The sequence below is a fragment of the Cyclopterus lumpus genome, chromosome 14 (assembly GCF_009769545.1).
Source record: "Cyclopterus lumpus isolate fCycLum1 chromosome 14, fCycLum1.pri, whole genome shotgun sequence".
NCBI classification, from domain to species: domain Eukaryota; kingdom Metazoa; phylum Chordata; class Actinopteri; order Perciformes; family Cyclopteridae; genus Cyclopterus; species Cyclopterus lumpus.
Window position 1 is genome coordinate 16867904 of NC_046979.1, and position 22729 is coordinate 16890632.

Below are 22729 nucleotides of genomic sequence, written 5' to 3' on the forward strand. Positions count from 1 at the left end.
GAGTCTTATTCAAGGTCATAGACAAGGTCATAAACCCCTCCCCCTGTCATTTTATTGATGCCTCACAAGAGATGTGTGAGAAGTTTTTGAATTATTTTAATTATAAGGTAAATGAAATAAGACAACAAATTATACCAACTTATATCACACATGAAATCAGCCACATGCAGCCTTGATTTTATTCCTACTAAATTTCTCAAAGAGGTCATTGGCACTCTAGGGCCCAGTATTTTATTAATTATAAATAGCTCGTTAGCAAGTGGTACTTTCCCATCGATTTTTAAACATGCAATTATACAACCTCTTTTAAAGAAACCTAAGCTTGATCCTTCTGTTGTTTCCAATTTTAGGCCAATTTCAAAACTTCCATTTTTATCAAAAGTTTTAGAAAAAGTGATTTCAACACAACTCCTAGCTTTTATGAATCATAATAATATATTTGAGAAATTCCAGTCAGGTTTTAGAGCACTTCATAGCACAGAAACTGCCCTCCTCAAGGTATCTAATGACCTCCTTTTAGCAGCAGACAAGGGGGAGAGCGCTGTTTTAATTCATTTAGACCTTAGTGCAGCTTTTGATACTGTAGATCACGCCATTTTAATCGATCGCCTCAAAACCTGGGTCAGCATCAAGGACACTGCACTTGGCTGGTTTTATTCTTACCTTTTAGAAAGATCGTACTCGGTCACCATAGGTAATCACCCATCTTCCACGACTCACATTACCTGTGGATCAATTTTAGGTCCACCTTTTTTTTCTATCTACATGCTTCCACTTGGCCAAATCCTCCAGCGGCACAACGTATCTTTTCATTGCTATGCAGACGACACGCAGATATACCTTCCGCTGAGACCCGGTGACCCAGAGAGCCTGGCTGCTGTCTTAGATTGTCTCTCTGACGTTAACTGCTGGATGGGTCAACATTTTCTTCAGCTCAATAACTCCAAATCAGAAATCATATTATTCAGTTCCCTAAACAATAACACCAGTCTCATCAAGAGTCAACTTGGTCCCCTGGCTGCTTATTTAAAACCTGCTGCCAGAAATTTGGATGTAATGTTTGAGTCTCAATTACATTTTGAATCACAGATCAAAAAAATTGTCCAGTCCTGCTTCTTTCAATTAAGAATAATCTCAAAAATCAAACCCATATTGTCACGCTCAGATCTGGAAAAAGTCATTCATGCACTCATTTTCTTCCGACTCCACTACTGCAACTCCCTCCTTTCCGGCATAAATCAAAAATCCATCTCCCGCCTCCAACTAGTCCAGAATGCAGCAGCTCGGCTTCTGACTGGTTCTAACAGACGGCATCACATGACTCCAGTCCTGGCCTCTCTCCACTGGCTCCCTGTTAGTTTTAGAATTGATTTTAAGATTTTGCTGATCACTTTTAAAGTGCGCCTGGTTCTGGCCCCAAGCTACATCATTGAAATGTTAGCCCCATATGAGCCAGCTCACAGCCTTAGATCCTCCGGTGGGGCCCTTCAAGGCCCTTCTGGCCGTTCCAAAGTCAAGGCTTAAATCAAAGGGTGACCTGCTTTTGCCATCAGAGCCCCTCGACTTTGGAACGACCTACCTGAGGGGATAAGACTAGCAGAATCAGTAGCTTCTTTTAAATCACTTCTTAAAACCCAGTTTTATAGAACTGCTTTTAAGTGATGTCGTCCTTTTATGCAGTTTTCCCTTGTTTCCCCTATTTTAGTTTGTCTGTTGTGCTTTATTTTTTATTTGTAATTTTCTATTTCTCTATTGTGTTCATTGCCTATATGGCATTGTCTCCTTTGCCTCATGTATTTTCTGAAATGTTTACTTGTATTGATGTTATGTTTTTACCTTGCTTCGATGTAGAGCACTTTGTAAACTCTGTTTTTAAAGGTGCTATATAAATAAATAAATTATTATAAAATGTATTATTAGTTTTTTTCTTTGGCTGCATTTGATTTAGGAGAGGAATTCAACTTGTATTGAGGCCTATACTGTTTTAACACTGTTTATATGAAACACTGGTCCTCCTGTCATAATACATATGTAACATTGATGCCTAAGTATGTATTGTGTACATTTTCTGGTGCCGCCAAGCTATCCAATCCCTGTTGCTTCGGTGACACCCAGGTACTTAGTTTTAAACATCACACTTCATGCGTTGAACCTACTTATTGTATCCATGGGGTATTATTCTTTTAAGGGGGGGGGGGTATTTTGGGGTTAATTATTTAAGATATTTTAAAGCAAATATAGAATAAGAAAATGACAAGGAGAGTTGTATGTCATGTGGGCCTACAGCATGTGGTTAGCTGGACATACAATCACCTGTGCCTTAGTTATCTGAGCCACAGCCGTTTATGAAGGTCTTTGCGTATTTTTCTTGGAACCCCAGAAAATCTGTACTTTTCTCTTGGCAGTCTAGGTTCAAGGTGTTCTTTGAGCAGACAGACTGCCTGTATTCCTCATATGTTGTCTACCTGCATCTCGTAACTCCAACAGCAAGTTCATTTGTTTTATTTCACAGACATCTATTGCATGTTCACTTCTATCAAATGACTAAACTAAAGTCCAATCTGTGAAACATCTTTGAGATGCATGGTCGCAAAAACATGGTCGCAAAAACATCCGGATGATACACAATGCAGCTATGATTCATCTCCAGTGTGGTCACATCAGTTTTCACTCTTTCCGAGGGTTGAGTAATCATTGGTTATACAGTTTGATGATGCATTATATAACAAAGTGAAGGACACATTTACATGTGGTTGAAAGAAGACTGACAAATAAAAGCACTTGTCTACTCTCTTTGTAGAAAAAACCCAGATAAGATATGGTTTGAGAGACACAGAAAGTGTCAATTCCCATTTTCTACACACTCAGCTTTCACTTTGAACAAATCAACAGCCTTAGCATGTAAGCCAAAGATACTGTGTGGCAATAACCTTTATAAAAATAGTATAAAAACATCAGAAACAACTTATTGATCCATCACACAATTATTAATTTATGCAGAAAATACTCATATTAAACATACAAGTAGTGTATTCAATATAGGTTCCGTATTTGGAGTCAACGAGTGACCACAATATTGTTATATTTTGGTCCACTGGGAGGCAATTTAATCAATTTATGGGTATGTCGTTTTCATTCACCCCATGCCATGAATGAAATAACTGCTGCGCACGAGGATTATTTCTTGCTCGGTTTAAACTGGAAAGCCTCTCATTATGGGGAAGAAGTAGAACCATAACCTTGTAATGCAGAACAAATCGCTTCCCAAATTATTTTCTTGTAAAAAAAGCCTGCGGTGTTACTGAAACACATTCATACCCAAACCACATGCGACAGTGGTCGACAAATCAGGGTAACAAATGCCCCTCGCCGAATCACCGAAAACCGATCCAGAGGGGTGTTTAGAAATCTAACTACATGAAATTAGTTCTGTGATAGAAGAGGAACGAATCAGTTCATGTCTTGCTAGTATATTTCGGAAAACGTTCTAAGTCGACAGTCTTTCCCTATTTATTATTAACCGCATACATGCGTACACTAACTCTTTTAACGTACTAAATTTAACACACACCCCTACATCATAGGCAAGATGGTTTAGCCCCCGAGGTTACCGGAAGTTGTTTCAGCTGCCATGTTTGGTTGCTTTGTTGTAGGCTTCTACAAGGTTTCCTACAGAATTAGTAAGTGTGGAAATGGAGCCGAGCTGGAGTACGTTTCTTTTTCAAGTAAGTTGACTCTTTAGGAGGGGGACTGGGATAGCTCGTGAAAAAACCTTTAGAAAAACGGAAACACCGGATACCTCGCCGGTAAAACCAGTTTTTTAAACGAGTAACGTTAATGCCAAGATCAAGTAACCAAGCAAAACAATGGTATATGAATCCAGGCGTCCAGCTGTGAGGCTCGGGAATGACGCTAGAACAAAAAATCTGTTCTCCTCAACGTGCGTTTGAAAAATGTGGCTTGTTTTTGCTCTTGTACGAAGACTTAGGTCATTGATGTTGAATAACTCGACAGCGTTCGGGGTTTTTAAGTTTGTTTTGCCAAGTCGAAGCTAGCAAAAACATGCGGGATAATTTGAAGTAAGGCAGGAGACGCCACTGCACCGTTACAATCGAGACAGACCTGGTTTTTTTTCCTCTTCTTCTCCCCCTGTGACCGAGAGAGAGCTTTGATCGGACGCCGTCGGATAATGAGGTTTATTGCCGGGCGAGAAGATTTTCGTTTTAACGCAGATAATACCACGAGCAACTAAAAAGTAGCGGCCGTTTTGCGCTGAAGAAGTGTAAGTTGTTTCTCATGGCTAATCGGTAGCTACGACGGCGGTTCGCGAGCCCGCGGTGAACTTTCCGCTCCGGTTCGACACTAACTAGCCAAGTTAGCTAACGACGTTCGTGGGCTGGCCACATCCAAAACTCGCTGGCTATTTTAACGTTAGCTTAATTTGGGCGAGGCTGACGCAACGAGATTACAAAAGTGTAATGTTAACGCGACTTGGTGAGCCGCGGCGCGCGACGCTCCCTTGTTTATTTACCGGCTATTTGTTCCGCAAAGAACGCGGCGGAAAAAAAGAAAGAAGGAATTCAAACTATGCGCACAACGTCGGCTAACACGAGCGGAGAAGGAGCCCATTTTTTTTTTTTTTTTTTTAAATTAGCCGTTACCCGTTTTCAGCCCGAAGTGAGAGCCACGGTTTGGCGCTTTTCAATGCGTGCTAAGACGTGAGGCTATTGTTCTGTAACTAAATGAATGAAAGGTTGTATCCCCATGACGTTACGTAGAGCGACAACAATTAAGCCCAGTGGGGACGTAAAGGGGGGTGCGAGGGACCTGGAGTTGTGTGTGTGTGTGTGTGTGTGTGTGTGTGTGTGTGTGGAGGATAACGTCATAATTCAAACCGTGATGGTTTTGCCGCGCATCTTGAACGCTTCTTTAAAGCTGTCATTGTGTCCGTTGTTAATAAACACATGGACCCCGTGGTGTACAGCGCCGGTCTGCTGTCTCGTGTGGTTACACGTCTTGAAAGGGATATTGGGTTTTTCTTGTTTTTTTGTGTGTGTGTGTGTGTGTATTGTCCCATTAAGTTATGCTCTGGTGTGTTTAGTGGGTGTGACACACTCCTCATGGGAAGAGCCTCCTCGATGAGCTTTGCAGCAGTTCAGTATCATTCACAAAAATACGCTGAACACATTTTTTTTTCATTGGGAAAAAACAAAATCTACATCCTAAAATGAAATGTTCAGGACAGGATTTGCTGTTTGCAAAACAGTCTTTTATTATAATTGTGTTTACTGCAGCTTCGTATGCATATAGTTAATATGGGGGGGGGGGTTAAGTAAAGATGTATAGTTTTTGTTGTTAACGTTTGTAGTTTTAGGCCAATGCCAAGCTAATGTTAGTTTCCCCAATTTGTGACACACTTTAAGAGAAACGTGTTTACTTTGTGTCGACTGTAGTTGGTTCATCAAGTAAGTCTGTTATTACACCATTACATGCTGCCAAGTGGAAGCGCTGGTGGACTACAGGTGGATAGGAGGTATCGATAAATGCTTGAAAATTTGAAGAAGGATCACCATTACCAGGCTAAGCCACAGGAGAAGCTACAGTTGGTGCAAGTGAATATCATATCATCAATATGTTAGAGGCATTTTTAGTTTAGTTTTGTTCCGTTGAGCTTTCTGTTGTTTTATTGCCTTGCTTTGGCTGCTTTGTCTGTCAAAGCACTTTAAACAGTTTTTAAAAGTGCTCTGTAAATAAATCGTTTTTTTTTTTTTACTTATCGGTGTTATCTTAAAGCCTCACACTGAATTTAGGCAAAGGTATGAATAGTGCTCTGTGGATTGCTTTTGTCATATTTGTAATTAAGTTAGTGTTGCGTATGCATCACATATTTATTGGTATTGGTAGTAACGCTCTGCTTCGCTGTCAGACTGATCACTTACTTACATTTTCTTCCTGATGAAAAGGGCAGATGGACGGTGAGGCTTGTTGTGTAGTGTCTGGCATTTAGCCAGAGGCCCTGCATGTATTATGTCCCGCACACTGTTACTGTCAATCTCATGTAAATCTGTGTGACGTTATCAATCGAGCGCTTGACGCAATGAGGTAGATGTTTCTTATAACTACCGTCAATCGACACAGTATTTTTTTTTTATTGTAATTTTTTTGAGTACTCTAACAAGTGCATTTTATCATTGTGTGAATTTAAAAGATGATGATTAACATATTCCTGTTTTTATACTTTGTCGGGCGTTTTAAATGATCCATATTGTTGTGTAAATGAGCTTGAATAATACTTTAAGTACAGCTGCCTCTCCTCCGGTTTTTGATTAATGCGCAGTGCGATATATTGAAATTTCAATATTAGGAACAAAAACACAGTACAAACTATTATAACAGAAAATCATTTGTTTAAAAAATGAAAGTGCTTCTCAGACATTAATTCCGCCAGACAACTACCAAAATGTCTAAAAGAAATTGACCCTCAACAGGTGCGACACACTGTACAAAAAATGTAAAATGATTGACTCGTCCTAAACTAATAATATTCCCCTTACAGGACACTGCAAAACATGTACACATAGTTTAAAAATAGCTGTGGTAATGCACCTTGCAATCTGGAGCCATTTTGTTGGTGTAGATCTGTTTCTGAATAAAGTAAACATCTAGTGTGTATTTTATTTTTATATATATATATATATGACCACTAAGCTGCTATGGCCAATAGTCCAATGTTTTTCTGCAATCTTTTTTAAATTGTGGCAAGTGGAATACGTGTATTTTGTTTCATCTATCGTACGGCTCATTGGTGTTCTACACATGTTTTTAACAATAGGTCTTTTTTTAGATGTTTTTGACACGGCTTAAGAACAATACCAGGGCCAAGAACAAGCTCACCTGAATGGAATGCGTCGTTTCTTTAATCAGTTGGCAGACACACCTGGGCTTTTACTGCGTAGACCAGCCAAAATGTCTGCTTTGGAAAAGTGCATGTTAGCTTTCAGAATTGTCATAATAATGCCTTTTGGTCGTTCTAAAGCTGATAACGGTGTTAGTGACTATTACGGCGTTGCACAGATGGAAATAATGGGTGACTCTGGGATCAAAACATCACCGCTTCAAAGGCTACTCGCCAAGTGTTCTCAACACCATGTGTTTTTGTAACTGCGGTGGTCACGCGAGAAAAGTGCCATTAGGTAACCGATAATTCTATTCGGTGCCATACATAAGCTACATCGGAGACCTACAGCCCGGTTTGGGATCACTGGTTTTCGGTATTTTTGGTAGAGGGATGACTTGGTGAGTTACTTCGAAATGGCCCATCATCCTCTTGCATGAGGCAGTTAAAGTCCAGGTGAAAGAATCAATGCATTAAAAACCTCCTCCATAACTGAAAATATCTCTACTTGTAACCTACAACATCATCAGGCAAGGCCCCGAATCCTTGCAGTATTAGTGTAGCTTTACAGGCTATGGGGATAAAATCCGGAAGGATTACAAACATTACAAAAGTGATCTTTTGTAGAAACTTCTGGGTAGCGACCAAAGATTTCTGAATGTGGTAAACAAGTGAGGAACATCCGAGAACAAAATGATAAACTGGAAGAGAAGACCACACGTGTGCCAGAAAAATAGAAGAAAATAAATAGATTTTGTTTCCTAAAATATGCGATCACTTTTTATTCATCAATTATAGTTTTGGCTTGTTTTGTTAAAATAAAAAAAAGATTATGCTTTTGGTAAGCAGCTGTGGAGTGTGACACAAAAGCTTGAAAAGAGACGTAATATGACTCAGATCATGAGCTCGATTCAAGTCTACAGTGGCCCGTGTAGCCATCAGGGCACTCCCTCCATTTTGATGTTATTTATGAGGGAGCAGCCCCAGTTGTCAGAGCGCATTTGTGTCAAAATGGTCAGAGCTGCATGAAGACACAGCAGCTTACAGGCCCTGCACCTCTGTATAGAGGCAGGCTGTCTGCAGTGGCCGTGTCCGCCGTTCACAAGCTTTACAAAGAGGGTTCCCGGCTGGTATCCCCCCCCTCCCACCCAAACATAAAGCCCCCTCTTCCCGCCCCGGCCCACCTGGTGTGCCAGCGGACGGGTTTGCATTGGCATGATGATGACTAATCCTGGAAGGTGGCAAGCGTGAGCAGGTGCTCAGACAAATGGATTGGTGGGCTTAGTGGCATTCTCCACAAGTTCCCAGGTCCCATTGCGTACGGGGGGAATGGCGGCTAGCTTCGCCGAGTAGTGTGTGGAAAAACAATGACCCCGTCTCATGAATAGATGAGCCAAATCAATGAAGATGAGCATACAAAGATCCCCTGCTGAGGCATCACTGCTCAGATTTGTGTCTCTCACAATAGGCTGGATGACATAAGGAGGACACTGTGTGGTTCATTTTTCTTTTCTATGCCTTTGCCGCCTCTGTTGCACCTCCTTTTCTTGGCTGGCCTTCTGCAATGGATGATTGAACCTCAAAGGGAAAGGTCAAGCATTTCACCTTGCCGCCTCTTGCTGGTTTTTCACGACCCAGTCGTCTTGACTGTGTCCGTTTCCCAAAACAGCAGCCGTAACTGTGATTTTAATATTTATGTTTGAGAAGTACATTAGAAATTTATGATTTATCATTAACATATCTTCTTGCTGACTGTTTACAACTCTGTGCCTGCCGACATGTGGCTTTAGACAATCTACTAAACTTGATTAGAGCATAACTAACCGAAGCTGACAATCTGGGAGAAAAGCGTTTGTGCCACTGTGATCTACGCCTGTTGTTTGCCTAGTTCAGTGGCCTGTATTTTTCTATTGTGTTTGTGTGAGAGCCCTTCACTCCTTTTTACTTCACCATGCCCTCTAACTGAGCTCCTTGGCTAAGCTAATAGCCTGCTCTACCGAGCTCTGGACTCTGCTTTACCTCTAATTTGGTACGCTTGCTTTGCAGTCGCATGCTCAGCGCTGTCATGATGGGATCATTTTTCATCCAGTATATTTGGATTATTTTGCTGCGTCAACCTCATTAATGACCGACCCCAGCGCTCATGTGGTGGTCCGCAGCATCTTTCTAACCTTTAGTTGTTTTTCGTAGACCCGTTAAAGCTTACGCACCTCCACTTATTATGATTAATGTGAATTCTTATGCAGCCTGGGAAAGGCAGTGGGATGTTCCAACTGTTTTTCACACCACAATCCCCAATATTGATATCGCTGCATATGTGTTTGTTTCATCAGCAGGCCAATGAAGCCCTCCACCACCAGCACCATGTGGCCCAGAACAGCCTGCTGCCACTTCTTAATGCAGGAGCCGAACAAATCGACCAGAAGCCTATCCTGCCCATCCATATAGACCACAAGCCCCCTACCAGCGCCGCAGATCTCCTCAAAGACAATGTGGCCAGCGGAGGGGGTGCGCGGATGCCAGTGCCTGTGATAAAGAAGGAACACAAGGGCAAAACGCCTTTCGTCTGCGGCTACTGCAACAAGGCCTTCCGTGACAGCTACCACCTGCGCCGCCACGAATCCAGCCACACCGGCATTAAGATGGTGTCGCGGCCAAAGAAGACCGCCCAGGCGGCCCCAACCATGGTGCCCATGATCTCGACCATGTCCCGGGAGAACAACGGCCACCCTTCCTACATCTCCACGGTGGCGGGCATTCTCTCCACGGCGACCACCTCGGTTTCCTCGGGCATGAGCATCATGACGTCGTCCGCGATGGGCAACATGCCGCACCAAAACATCCCGAAGAAGCCCGCCAAGCCCGTCAAGAAAAACCACGGGTGCGAGATGTGTGGCAAGGCATTTCGGGACGTCTACCACCTGAATCGCCACAAGCTGTCCCATTCGGATGAGAAGCCTTTCGAGTGCCCCATCTGTCAGCAACGCTTTAAAAGGAAGGACCGAATGACCTACCATGTCCGCTCTCACGACGGGGGAGTCCACAAGCCCTATGTATGTTCGGTGTGTGGGAAAGGCTTTTCCAGGTAAGGACCACATTCTGTTTGTTTAAAATGTTTTGTAATAATGATAGAAAAGCATTTTTTCCTACTTTTTTTTTTTTTTTTTTTTTTTTGTTATTATGGAAGCTATTCCTTCCAGGAAACGCACCTTCGACAGTATTCAAACCATCAGTACAAAATGTGGAGAAAAGGGTGAAATTAATTCATATCAATGTGAAGATATTACTACTTCATGCTGCCTGACAGACTTGGCATAGGGAGACCAGCGAACCCTGAGCAGTGCTGGCAACAGATTACCCGGGGAGATAACATTACCCGTTTCAAATGTCTTTGTACATTCCTCGTATAGCTCCGGAGGTGGTGGAATAAGTTTTTATGTTCTCTCTTGGACTAGAAGCGTAATGAAAAAACTAATGACGCAGTTCATAAACACGCATTTGAAGTGGACTTAAACTCCCACGAATAACTAAGAAAATGTGTGGACTTTTACTTCTTTCCAAATGTAGACTAATCTGAAACAATTAAGTTTAATTCACCGCAGTTATCAAACTATTTCGTTAACCCTGCTTCTTGAGGCCGGCCCAGTGCAGCCTCGGACTCCCATAAACGTAACCGGAAGTGGTCTCCAGCAAGAGGCCCGCTGGGCGTCATGTCCCCGTCGCTGTATTAGCCACTGGAAGTATTTGGGATGTGTGTGAAGTGCAAAAAGTGCAAGCGCGCTTGCGAGTGAAACTCTTCTCGATGTGTCCGTACAACAAGTTTATTCATATGCTTTCATTTAAAAAGTAAGAAGGCTAATGTAAACAGGAAGTATGCCTCTGACATCTAATTCATGCTCATATTAGTGGAGACTGAGTGTAATTTCACCCTCTGATGGTTGCGTTTCAGGGTCAAAGAGGAAAGTCTTGACTTGTCCGCATGGAAGTTAAAAATAACATGATAAACATTTTCTTACAAACGTACCTTTTTTCGACTGTTTTTCTTGTCGGGCCAAAAATGAGCTTTTGTTGTGTTTTCATGTTCCAAATGTTTCTTTTCTTTTCTTTTGCTTCACCAAACGTTCCCTGAACAGCGACCCCATTGCTTGTAGCAAGTCATGACTTGTTTGTGAGTGATTCAGCCAGCTCTGTTTGGATTATTCACTTGCACCGGGATTTCATATAGAGGGACGGTAGTATGGCCACGTAATATCCATTTTGACTGGCTGTGTTTTCATATTCACGCACGTGCAAAACGGTTTAGATTTGTACTTGTATTGACCCCCCGCGCCATTTCAGCCACATGTTTAAACAGTCGCACATGGGAGAGCACCAGTGGTAGATTATCAGGGGGAGGGGGGGGGGGGGGAGCGTCACTTGTCACTTTGCGGTTCCCGCCAGCATGTCACAGGCTCTCTCTCCCCTGGGAATTCAGTGAACTATGCGGTAATGTCCAGTTCAACATATTTACTGTGACGGGGGATAAATGTTTAGTTTAAGAAGGTCTCTTCTCAGCTCAATGTAACGATGGACACACAAGAAACTACACGTTACCGTGTTTTAACAATGCACATGTGTAAATCGTCATCGAGTGGGCAGAAGAGTTCTGTGCTGTAACCGCAGTACAACAACATTTAAAAAAAAACAACAAAAAAAAAACATCAGCAGCCTCCCCTAGCCAAGCTGTAACATTAGCATGGCGCTGTGGAGGGCAGTTTCAGGCATGCCTCCCAACACAGTGACGTGGGGTTGGGATTCATCAGCATGCTGGAAAGTGAGAATGGGGACTGAATAACAGGCCACTGAGTCACTGCCACTCAGCCAGATATGCAGGCACGCACTGTCTGGAGACCTCTCCTTGTCAGCTGGAAGAAAAGAAAAGAAAGAGGGAAGAGAGCGGAAAAAAAACTGATTCTGGTTCATAGCACCACTGAGAAGATTCTACTTGACTCATTTGTATTTAAGAAAAATTCTAATAAAAAAACTCCAGCAGCGTGAAACCTTCCGGTTCTGGCTGCCAATGCTGTGGCCGTTACTCACTCCATTATGGCACTTCCAACATGATTCAGCTCAGGGCTTCAAAAGAACTAACAAGCTGACGGAGGATCAGTGCCAAGACGAGTTTGTGAATGCTGGAGTTTCACTGTAAAGGTCAAGAGGCATAGAGTGGTTTTCTAGCAACTGCTGATATGCAGTGGACATTAAATTATGCCGTGGAACACTGAATTTTTAACCTTCACTTTTTTTTCTTTTTTTTTCTTTTAGGATTTCTTTAAATTAAAGTATATATTTAAATGAATGTCATCTGTAGGAAGTAAACACCATCTGTCTGGGTTATTTGTCAGCCATTTGGCATTTGAATGTGTGTAAGCTACATAATACATGTTGATGACAAATTTGTGAAAGAAGTAAACAAGTATGAAGAGTTATCCAACTTGTTCCGCAATGCACAGTTCAGTGCAAAATACATTTATTTGTTTATTGACTAGCTAAAAAGTCATTCAGGACCAAGGTTGTTCAGGCGTAATTTAACTCCAATGCATTAATGAAGTGGAATTAACATTGGACTACATAGTGTCTCCTGAATCCCCTGAGAGAAATATTGTACCATTCAGTCTACAATTTTAGGAAACCACCAACTGAATCTCCTTTTATATTTCTGGAGCTGCACAAAAATAAACAGAAGAAGTGCACAATCTCCGTGTCGTGCGTTTGTGAAACTGGGTCAAACTGATTCACGCACGATTGATCATGGAGAATTAAACGCCCGTTGACTGAAGTTTTAGGCATTTTTCTTTTGGTGCCCATCCTCTCATTACCAGAGCAAACCGAGCACATCCATACGCTTCTGCACTCGCAAGCAGTATGCATGCAATGTATGGAAAAGTTAATTTTGCTTTAAACACTGGCTTTTCACTCAGGGCTGGGTACTCCTTATATCAGTTAATGATATCCACCTGTAGGCTAATATATCTATATATATTTATATATATATTTATTTATTTATTTATATATATATTTATTTATATATATATATTTATTTATATATATATATATATATATATATATATATATATATATATATATATATATATATATATAATATTTATATTCAAAATAAAGAATGGCGTATATAATAATTTTTTTAATTTTACTGTCACTTCACTGGTCTACTGCTTATGACTTCTGGTGTAATTAGAAAGGACAGCATTGTTATCACACTAATGAGGCTTCTGCAGCCGACCACATAGAATCGTCTTTACATCGGGGGTTGCTCTCTGTTAAAGATTGTGTTTTGTGTTAAAGAAATCACTACCAACATTCACATTTCCACATTAGTCAATACAATAATCTGAATTGGCCCCTTTAGCAGTACTTTTGTGAGACATTCTGTGCTTCAAAGCGCGTATGAAAAGCTGCGTTACTCTCCTACAACTCTTTGAATCCCTCTTTCAAAGATTAAATGTGTTTTCTATTTCTCTCCGTTTCATTGACTCTAGGCCAGACCACTTGAGCTGCCATGTGAAGCATGTGCATTCCTCAGAAAGACCATTTAAATGTCAAGTAACGGTAAGAGTTGTTGCCTCTACTAGACAATTATGAACGTTGTTGTGGTTTCTGGACGCCGCTGACCTTTCACCCCCGTCTGCTTTGCGGCCACAGGCCTGTACCTCTGCTTTCGCCACCAAAGACCGACTCCGCTCCCACATGATCAGGCATGAAGGCAAGGTCACCTGCAGCATCTGTGGGAAGATGCTCAGCGCAGCCTACATCACCAGCCACTTGAAGACTCACGGACAGACCAACTTTAACTCCTGTAACAAAGGTATGTCGCGCTCGTCAGCGAGGCGTTCAACTCCTGAGCAAATCATTTGTATCACGTTAGTATCATAAATGTTAGTCTTTACAACCTTCAACTCAAAGATGTTGTCCGTGTGGAATCTTTGTTTATTTAGATATATTTTTTGCGTGGATATATCGGCCTCATTTCTGTGTCTCTCTGCTTGGCAAGGAGCTTTTCAGAGTTGCGTTGCTTCTGTAGTAGTCATGAAATGTTCAACCCCGCTCATCCTGCTGGTTATATTGTTGTTGTTGTTGTTTTTTTAAATCCGACGATACATTACAACCACTGGTCCTTCCTAAAAGATTTTAGGCAATGATTATTATTTTTTTAAATGAGCATCCTTGATGTGGATATAATGACTAAGTGGTTAAAGGCAAGTAAGTTCAGATATCCAAAATCTAAGACGGTCTCTTGTCACAACTTCAATAATGAATCAATATATTGCCCAGCCGTAACGGTCTCTTCAATTCCTCCTCAGCTACACCGGTGACCATTTCTGCCCCCATCACCTCGGCGATGAACCGGTGCCACTCCAACAACCCTGTCACCATAGCCGCGCATATGAACATTGGCAGCAACACGCTCAACCTCACATCTCCAATCAGCCTCCAGCACCCGGTCACCATCACCGGGCCACTCAACATCGCGTCTGTCAACATCCCCTCCACAGGTTCCATGAATATCGCCCACCCGGTCGCCATAACGACCACCATGCCCATGAACATGGGCGGTCCGCTCAACATCGCCATGAGGTCAATGGATAGCATGCCTTTTCTGTCCCAAGTCTTGCCTTCTTCCCCACCCTGGTAAAAAGAAAAGGAAGAAGGGAAAAAAAAAAAAGAAAGAAAGAGGAGAGAGAGCGCGCATTGGACTGGCCAGCAAGAAAGGGAAAATGAAGTGAAACAAGAGACTCCTGTCCTCATTAGTTGCACCTCGAGCCCGTCTCTTTCTCCCCCGGAACCATGTTTACTTACCCCGAGGTGAAAATTTACATGAGCCGTGCCGCCGGCAGGAGCTCCCCCAAGTCACAGCTGCGTCCCAACTGATGTTGAGTAACTCACGTGAGAGGCAGAACACTTGAGTAGAAATCGAGTAGGATTTATCGTGAAATCAGGACAACCGCCGTAAGACTTAGTGTAGTCAGTTAGAGTGATGAAACTGTGATTTGTATGACGACGCGTGAGAGGAGGGGATTCCTCGAGCACCCCCGAGGACTCCGTAGGAAAACACACCTGTGCTTCTTTTTCTTTTTCGTTAAAAGGGAGATGAGCAACAGGACTGAAGCAATAACGATATATTGCTGTTTGTAGATGTTTTTACAAGTTCTCTCCCAAAGCCTTTGGGTGTTACTTTGTATGTATGTTTTTTTTTTTTATTATTATTATTATTATAGCCTGCTAATCACTATTTAATGTTATAGGAAATGAGTCTAGAAAAAGGGACAGCAACTTCCATGTGCTTGGAAGAATATTTTTTCACAGTGCTCTAGCTTTTTCTTTTTCTTCTCGGATCGTAGGTATGCTCTCACGGTACAGTGACTAACTTGTACAGTTGACATAGTAATGTATTTTCATGTCGGCATTTTAATTTTTTAGCTTTTCGTCATTTTCAAGTGGATGTCTCGACGCCCCTTGGCGACGACACATTCGTGCTTTTTGTTTTCTATTGGTATGGAAACACAGAGATTTTGTTTTTATTTGCCTATTTGTGGTGTTCCTTTTTTTTTTTTCTTCATGAAGTCAGAGTGGAACGAGTCTTGCACTGAAAGCATATCCTACACACAGGTGAGCAGCAGTATTATCAAAGATCAAATTGTAGTCTTAAGTGTTCTGGTTAGCCAGCCTGCACTATCGAGTGGCGCAACGTGGACAAAAAGGCCTGGCCTTGTAGTGAAGCTTTTTCAGGCTGTTGCGGTCATCACAATGGTGACTAATTAGTCCTGTCTGACTCTTCTGTACACTGTTTTTATTTTTATTTTTATAAATCATTTATCTGTGAATCGCCCCACGATAATTCTAAGGACCCTTCACTCAGGAAACCCACACAAAATGCCCATCACACATGAAAGTGGTTCCTTTTAAATATATCTGCCATGTATCTTGATTCTTGTCCCTTTTTTAGATATCTTTTATAATTGGGTATGTCCTGTTAAAAGACTTCCATCATGGACTCGCAGTCCGAGAACTATTTGATTTTAAATATAGCCGTCCATTTAAATCATTTACTGTGCAATGGCATACATGCTGTACCGTTTATTTTATTTTTTTTACATTTCCTTTTGAAGTTCAGCCTCAGGCTGCAAAGGTATGTGGCGAGAGAGTTTGATGAAATGCAAGTTTGTGTCCATAAAAAAAGAAAAATGGGACAAGATTGATGTTGCATGACCCCAAACACTGTAGCTGTTGAACATGAACTATTTTTAATGAATGCCATGTTATCTCAACAGTGGTGCAGCGCTGAGTTGATTCAGTTCATACTGAAGAATGCAATATGCATGTTTGTCATTTTTCCCAAGTTTTGTTTGAAACAAAATGTTAGTGTAGCTTTTTCTTTGTTCTTATGCATTTACGTAGATTCACTATGATAGCCTGTTTGCCAAATTTGATACAATAATAATGTGATAAACTGAACATTTCTGGTGGAATTGAACATCTCTTTATTTTTTAGGAAAAGAAAAAAGAATTGGAAATTCCATGACCCTTGTGAAAGCAGTTGAATGTATATCTTTGTACAAACCTATTTTAGTTCCAAGGATATGGTAGTTACAATAGATGTAAAAGACAAGATAACTTTTTTTGTATAAATCTTTTGTATTAGAACATTAACAATAGTAACTTTGTATATATGAGAGGCTAGGCTTTCCGGTTAGCAGAAAGGTCAAACATTCCTACATTTCTTTTAAATGTATGTTTGTCAAATAATTACATAAACATGCGCAATGTTATGTGCCTTTTATTTGGGTTGTCTAAATAAAAGAAAACTATCAAATGTGTTTATATGTATTAAGTAGTGTTCGGTTTGAAAAAAGAACCACTGGTTCAAAGTAGGAGTCCATCACTATTTATCTAGAAACTATAAGCTTTAGGAGCGCATCCCATGGGCCACGCCCCTTGGCGTTTGTGCACACGCTACCACACCAACCCGAAACAATGTTTAGTGGTTGAGTTTTACATTTTGTAAAACCAACCACTGTTCTACCCATTTAGATTGTGTAGCCTGTATATTTGTATCCATTAAATGGGTGTTTTTGCCTGTTATTTGTACATTGTGCTAACTATATGTATTCCCAACCGTTAACCATAACTCATTGCTAGTTTTCAGTTTGAGTTGTCTTCTATGCCGCAACTTGTTTTTATTTATTTCCCTGCCGAATGAAAATCAACCCCCAACCCAACCAGTTCTCTTGGTCCTGGCCAAGTTGCACCCCTTGACTGACAGTAGAGGAGGGCGGGCAGAACACGGAGATCCCTTCCGCCCTCTGGTTGCAGGAAAGGGGGGCGAAGGGATCTGTGTAGGTGAACCAAAACGCCAAGTCCTCAAGAGGACGGCCTGAGACACCCGAAAGAAAATGCTGATTCCTCTGGGGAACTGCTAAGAGATCCTGTTGGGACCCCGGCCGGTCCCCACTGGGAACCAACAGGGACACCGTGTGGCTGGGCCCGCTGAGGGCGAAGGAAGGCACTGGGAGAACTAGAACCAGGACTGCGAGAGGCAGACTGGGAGACCCCTTTGCAGTGAAAACACAATCAACAAAAGATGAGAGGTCCTCATAATAGCTTTGAGTTAAGCATCTGAACACTTCTTCCATCACTTTGTGGTTGTGAGTGACCAGCAGGCGTGCAGCATTTAAACTTCCAAGTGCCTTGTCTAAGGAGAGGGTCTTATCCGATTTTAAATACAATTAAGTAAAGCTTAAAGTTCAGTTCTTAATGAAACCGTTGGGGCCAGACTGTGATAATAATTCACGCCACACATTCAAACCAGACCAGCTGTTGCACTGTGCTCATGCTTCTCTGACACTCACAACCCACAGGACTGCCCCTGTCATTCGTCAAGCCTAAACATCCCGGTGCCGGGGACATCCCACGAGGGCAGCTGTTTCTGAGATGGTGGGGCCGCCACATCTGACACGGCAAATCACAACACATTCAGAGTTGCTCGGGTCACGCAGCTTGCCTATTGTTTGGTCAACAAACCATTGAAGCCCCTGAGCTGTTTGCATGTTCACTGAGTTGCAACCAAACAGCGACGGTACTTCAATGTGTAACTTACCATAAACGCCATCATGTGTTCTGTTGGTGCTTTCACTGTCCCGGGGAGGTTAATGCGACACAAAGATCTTCCATTTCACTGAATCATTTTTAATAATGGATTGCGTGCTCTGTTTACAATTCAAATCAGGGTCCGGGTTTTTTTTTTTTTTCAGCAAGTGGATTTCTATATTTTTAATCTGTCCAGACTTAGAAATACAAATAGAAACTGCACTCAAGACCCTCTTGAAAGCTGAATAATACTTTTTTTTTGCAATACAGAGTTGCCCAGCAGATGGTGGTGTCTGCATATTTCACTGTTCGGTGCCATTTGAGTCCTCTGGTTTTATCCGCCCCTTGTTCCTCCAGCTGGTCCCCACTGTGAGCCTATTTGCTTACATTACCCTCTATGATAGCAGCCACTTTACTTACTAAATGGCAAAGTTTGATTATTATCCATCCTGGAGTGGATATTCTATTTGACTGTTGGAAACCACTGAGAATACAAAGGCACTCCAGAGAACAGCATTTGATGGTGGACATGTTAACCAGCTAGATGCCTGTGTGGCGGAACAAAGTACCAAAAAAGTTAAACGTGCTATTGTGTACTATTTATTTGAAGATCTTCAGCAATGTAAACCTCTGTTTTTTTTTTTTACTTTAAAGTAGGCTATGATCGAGTCAAACATTTAAGGCTGGTAAAGAACTGAAGCCCCCCTCCTCACATGTACGCAGTAAATATAGTAAAGGTTAGAAGAGGGCCTGTCTCGTAATAGAAAAAAAAAACTAAGCTCATTTGACTACTCTCTCCGGCAGCTGAAGTACGCAGGAGGCCTGCTCGGGCTTATTTCCTGTTTTCAGATTGTTTGTGATAATAAGAGGCAATGGATACGCTTCTAGATTCTGGTCAGAAGGGGCTTGAAATAGAATAAAATAAGGTACATGCGTACAGTTTGTGTACAGTACGCGTTCACACGATTAATTCCCTGAAAAGTGCATCGATGACACCTGATGATGCCAGTTCACTGTGAGACCAGCGGGCCGGGACTCTCTTTTACCCCGTGATTAAATAACAACACACATTTCACTCGACAACAAAACGCCACTTTATCTGCGGTCATGATGACCAAAGCTAAAAGCAAACATGTTGTGTCAGAGCCAACTTGCAGACAGCTGCAAGCTTGTATGACAATTCAAAAGCCAAGTTGCTCTTGAATTGCTCCAGGTCAAGTATTTGTCAAAGACTGGGTCAAGACCCCAGTGGTGGGGGTGGGGGGGATTCAGTCAGGTTGCCCAATAAATTCTTCCACCCTCTTTTACTTCACTGTTTTACATCTGCAGTACACCTTTGAGACACACGAGGGAGCCTGCATGTTTGTATTGATAATTGTAGCCTATACTTGTACTGTTGAACCTGACATTAAAGGTGTGGTGTATATTCTGTTTGTTTTTCTGATGAGAGGGGAAAAAAACCCACCTACATGTACTTTGTCTGGCTTCGTTAATTGAGTATTTAAAGTCTGCACATGATTTCAATAACAAGTGCAACAAACATATGTATGTTCAAAATCGCTGGTTTACCTAGATAATAAAAGGTGATGTGTCAATGGCTGTAAAAAAAGAAAAGGTCAGGAAGTCAGGCATGCTTCTTTATGCACACATTTGCTCTTTTTCGCAATCTTTACACACGGCCAATTGTGGGTTGTTATTTTTAAGAAGTGGGTCCGCAGATTTTAAAAAACGTCTGGGAAACCGTCTGCTCCAGACTGACTGCATGACGTATTGAATTGGGTCCTTTCTCAACAAGTGACCGTTTGCTGCCTTTAAGACATGTGGCAGGCAGGAACGTTGACACAGTTGACTTCAAACTACATTTAGTTGGTGGGTGTGGGTCTTAACAATGTTCCTAAAATTTTAAATCTAGTCAAAATTACAGAGTTACCTTCAGCAATAAGAAGCTAGAATATGTGTACGTGTAATTGTGGTTGACTGCAGTGACTCCTAAGTGTTGGAATAAAGGACTACAATCATGTCTGCTCAAAAGTACCCTCCCTCAATCACTATATGGAGTTCAAATGAACTGCTCTGGTTTCTCACAGACAATGCAGGCCAATGCGAGCACATATACTATTAATAAAAATATGAGCATTAATGTAACATTTCTTGAAAAGTATAAATACTTCTAATAATTTTGATTTGTCATTAGCTAATTATTTTAGTAGGTTAAAAAAGTATGCATCTATGGAAAAGAATTCTGAAAGACCCTTTAAATTTAAATGTGGCCCTGACTTTTCCACAACGTTGCATTCCATATTTTTTGTATCTGTTTTTTAAAGTGTAGTTTACACAGAAACATGTAAAGATGTGCGCTGACAAAAAATTCAAACTAATGAATTAATAACGAATAATTAACAAATGTGGATACGTCACATTTCCATACAGACCAAGCTACACACATTTCTAAACCTCGTATTTATTTGCATTATGCAATGACAACACCTGCATCAAAATCATGTATCCAAACAGTGCGCACTGTAGAGCAAAGGCCCGTGGCAATCCTGTCCAGCAAAGTAGATGAAATCAGACTGTCCACAATCTAATTTAATCTGAGCTGCATACTACGTGTGGTGTCATGGCTGTCCAATGGCACGCCAGTTTAAACGGCTTAAGGGACCGTCAGGCTGGGAAAGGATCATGTTATCCTCAGCCGGGTGAGGCGCGTCAGCAAGCTGTCAAGAGCCTATCTGAACATTGCTCATGCAAATCTTTTTTCTTCTCCTTTTTCTACTCCAATTTATATGCAGGTATACTTTTAGTTGCCTGCGCGGTGCACGTTATTTATTGCCGAACAAAAGGTCAGTGATCCTCACGCAAAAAGGAAAATGAACCGTAAACTAAAAGAGAAGAACACAGAGACGCTTCTGCTGTGCTCACATTTCACCTTTTCGTGACCTGTCAACTGAATGTTTAAGTAGCCATTGCGGGTATTATTGCAGTTACGCAATAGAGGACAAGACAGACGTACAGTATGAGAGAAGTTTAAATGAATAGTCCCTCTACATTGCTGACAGCACAGCTCTACCAAATACGAATACGAACCAAATGAAACAGCACGGATCTGCCTCACCTTTTGGTTGTCTGCTCAGTGAGGCCTATTAGTTTGACTGCTCTCTAAAAGGTGAACATATGCAGCCAGTATTAAACATCCTTTTACTCTGATCTCACTTTGTAGTAACTTCATTTTGAAGGCAAAGACCAGCAGAAATTGGCATGGTGTCCTGCTGGCACGTCCCCATCCAATCTGTGCTGTTAATGCCGCAAGACTGAATTCACAAAGTGCTGGGCCGACAACAACAAATAGTTCTCAGTTTCATTCCGTCGTTGCAATGTCGTTAAGAGGGATTTACAATGTCATGTAGAATCAGTGTCCAGCTCATTTCAGAGGTATTTACACGGTTTCAGATGGTTGGAGGTTAACTCTGTGGTAGGCCCAAAAGCGTGGTTTCTACTTCCTCTGTCTTGTTTCCACACTGATCTCCACACGTTGCAGGGCAAGGCTGCTCTATGGATGTCAGGCCAGTAAGACATGTTGCAATTCACACCATGCAATAAGAAGACGAGAGAGAGAGAGAGACGGATGGACAGATGGAGAGCAGGAACACAGGGCTCCTTGAGAAGTGACTCATGTCCCATTGTATAATCAGGGTATATTAAAGGAAGGAACATCACACCCTCATTGCAGCAATGAGCCATGTGTACCGTTGCTTCATGGTTGTGGAAACCCGCGCGCGCCTTCCGCCCCCATACGTGTACGACGGGCACCGTGCTCATATGAGGACAAACTAGGCGCCTCGCTCCTCACGTTGCAGAAAGTTCCATCGCCCGCCGAGCTTCGTATAACGCACGCACCGTTATTTCCTCATTTCCCTCTCTCGCATCGCTTCTGGTGTGGAAATACCAAGAGTGGCGAGTGGGAGGATGAAGCGACGGGGGTTCAAATTTGACCGTCTCATTTGGAGTAACTCTTGAGACTGCTGCGGAGTGAGAGTAGTATGTGCACTCGGCAGCAAACTGAAATATGTAACTATGAAAGGCCGAGGACGGCGCTGCACCCTTCCCACACCAAACGTCACGCAGCATTGTGGAAAGTGCACAGTCGGCATTTGAATGCAGGCCGTGCACACTCAACTACATGCAAGTGGAATGTCAACTATGCAGACTTGGATTGGCGGGATGGGGGGAAAAAAGGAGGTGTGTGTGGGGGGGGGCTGTGCACCGATCCCAGACTGAACCCTCAATAAAACACAACCGGCCTGTTAATCGTATACATGCAAAACAATCTCTATACATCGCATCCCTGTAGGCCTTGTTCTTTGGCTCGAGGCTGGGAATGTAGCGGTGGCCCATGAACGAGTTGAAAGGTGGTCATTATTCTTAGGGCCCGAAGCTCTATGCCCTTGCATTGCCAGGCCTGCCAGCCCCCTCCCACACTCCTGTTTAATTGTTCTGTACCAGTGTCAGAGAAAGAGGGTGGTAGGGGGGTATTGTGGATCCCTGATCCCCAGCACGTACAACTCCAGGACCTAAAAGCTGAAATGGAATCCAGCAACCATTGATTAGTTTTCCAGCATTTTGCGCCTGTGCTTTTCCTGTTGTCGCGAGCCCAAATAATTCACAATAATAATAGTAATTCGATGAAAA

The 22729-nt window shown here is 42.1% G+C and overlaps 1 protein-coding gene across 2 annotated transcripts; it reads left to right on the forward strand.

The window, feature by feature from the left end:
• The first annotated feature begins 3593 nt into the window (after positions 1-3593).
• LOC117742481 (vascular endothelial zinc finger 1-like) lies at positions 3594-19466 on the forward strand. Of its 2 annotated transcripts, none has more exons than XM_034549892.1 (5): positions 3594-3725; positions 9229-9980; positions 13435-13504; positions 13598-13760; positions 14257-19466. In XM_034549892.1, the coding sequence occupies exons 1-5, from the start codon at positions 3693-3695 to the stop codon at positions 14586-14588; spliced, it is 1350 nt and encodes a 449-aa protein (XP_034405783.1). In that variant the 5' UTR covers positions 3594-3692; the 3' UTR covers positions 14589-19466. The 2 variants fall into 2 exon arrangements, with proteins under 2 accessions (XP_034405783.1, XP_034405784.1); XM_034549893.1 differs by lacking the exon at positions 3594-3725 and adding an exon at positions 4463-4718.
• The last annotated feature ends 3263 nt before the right edge of the window (positions 19467-22729 follow it).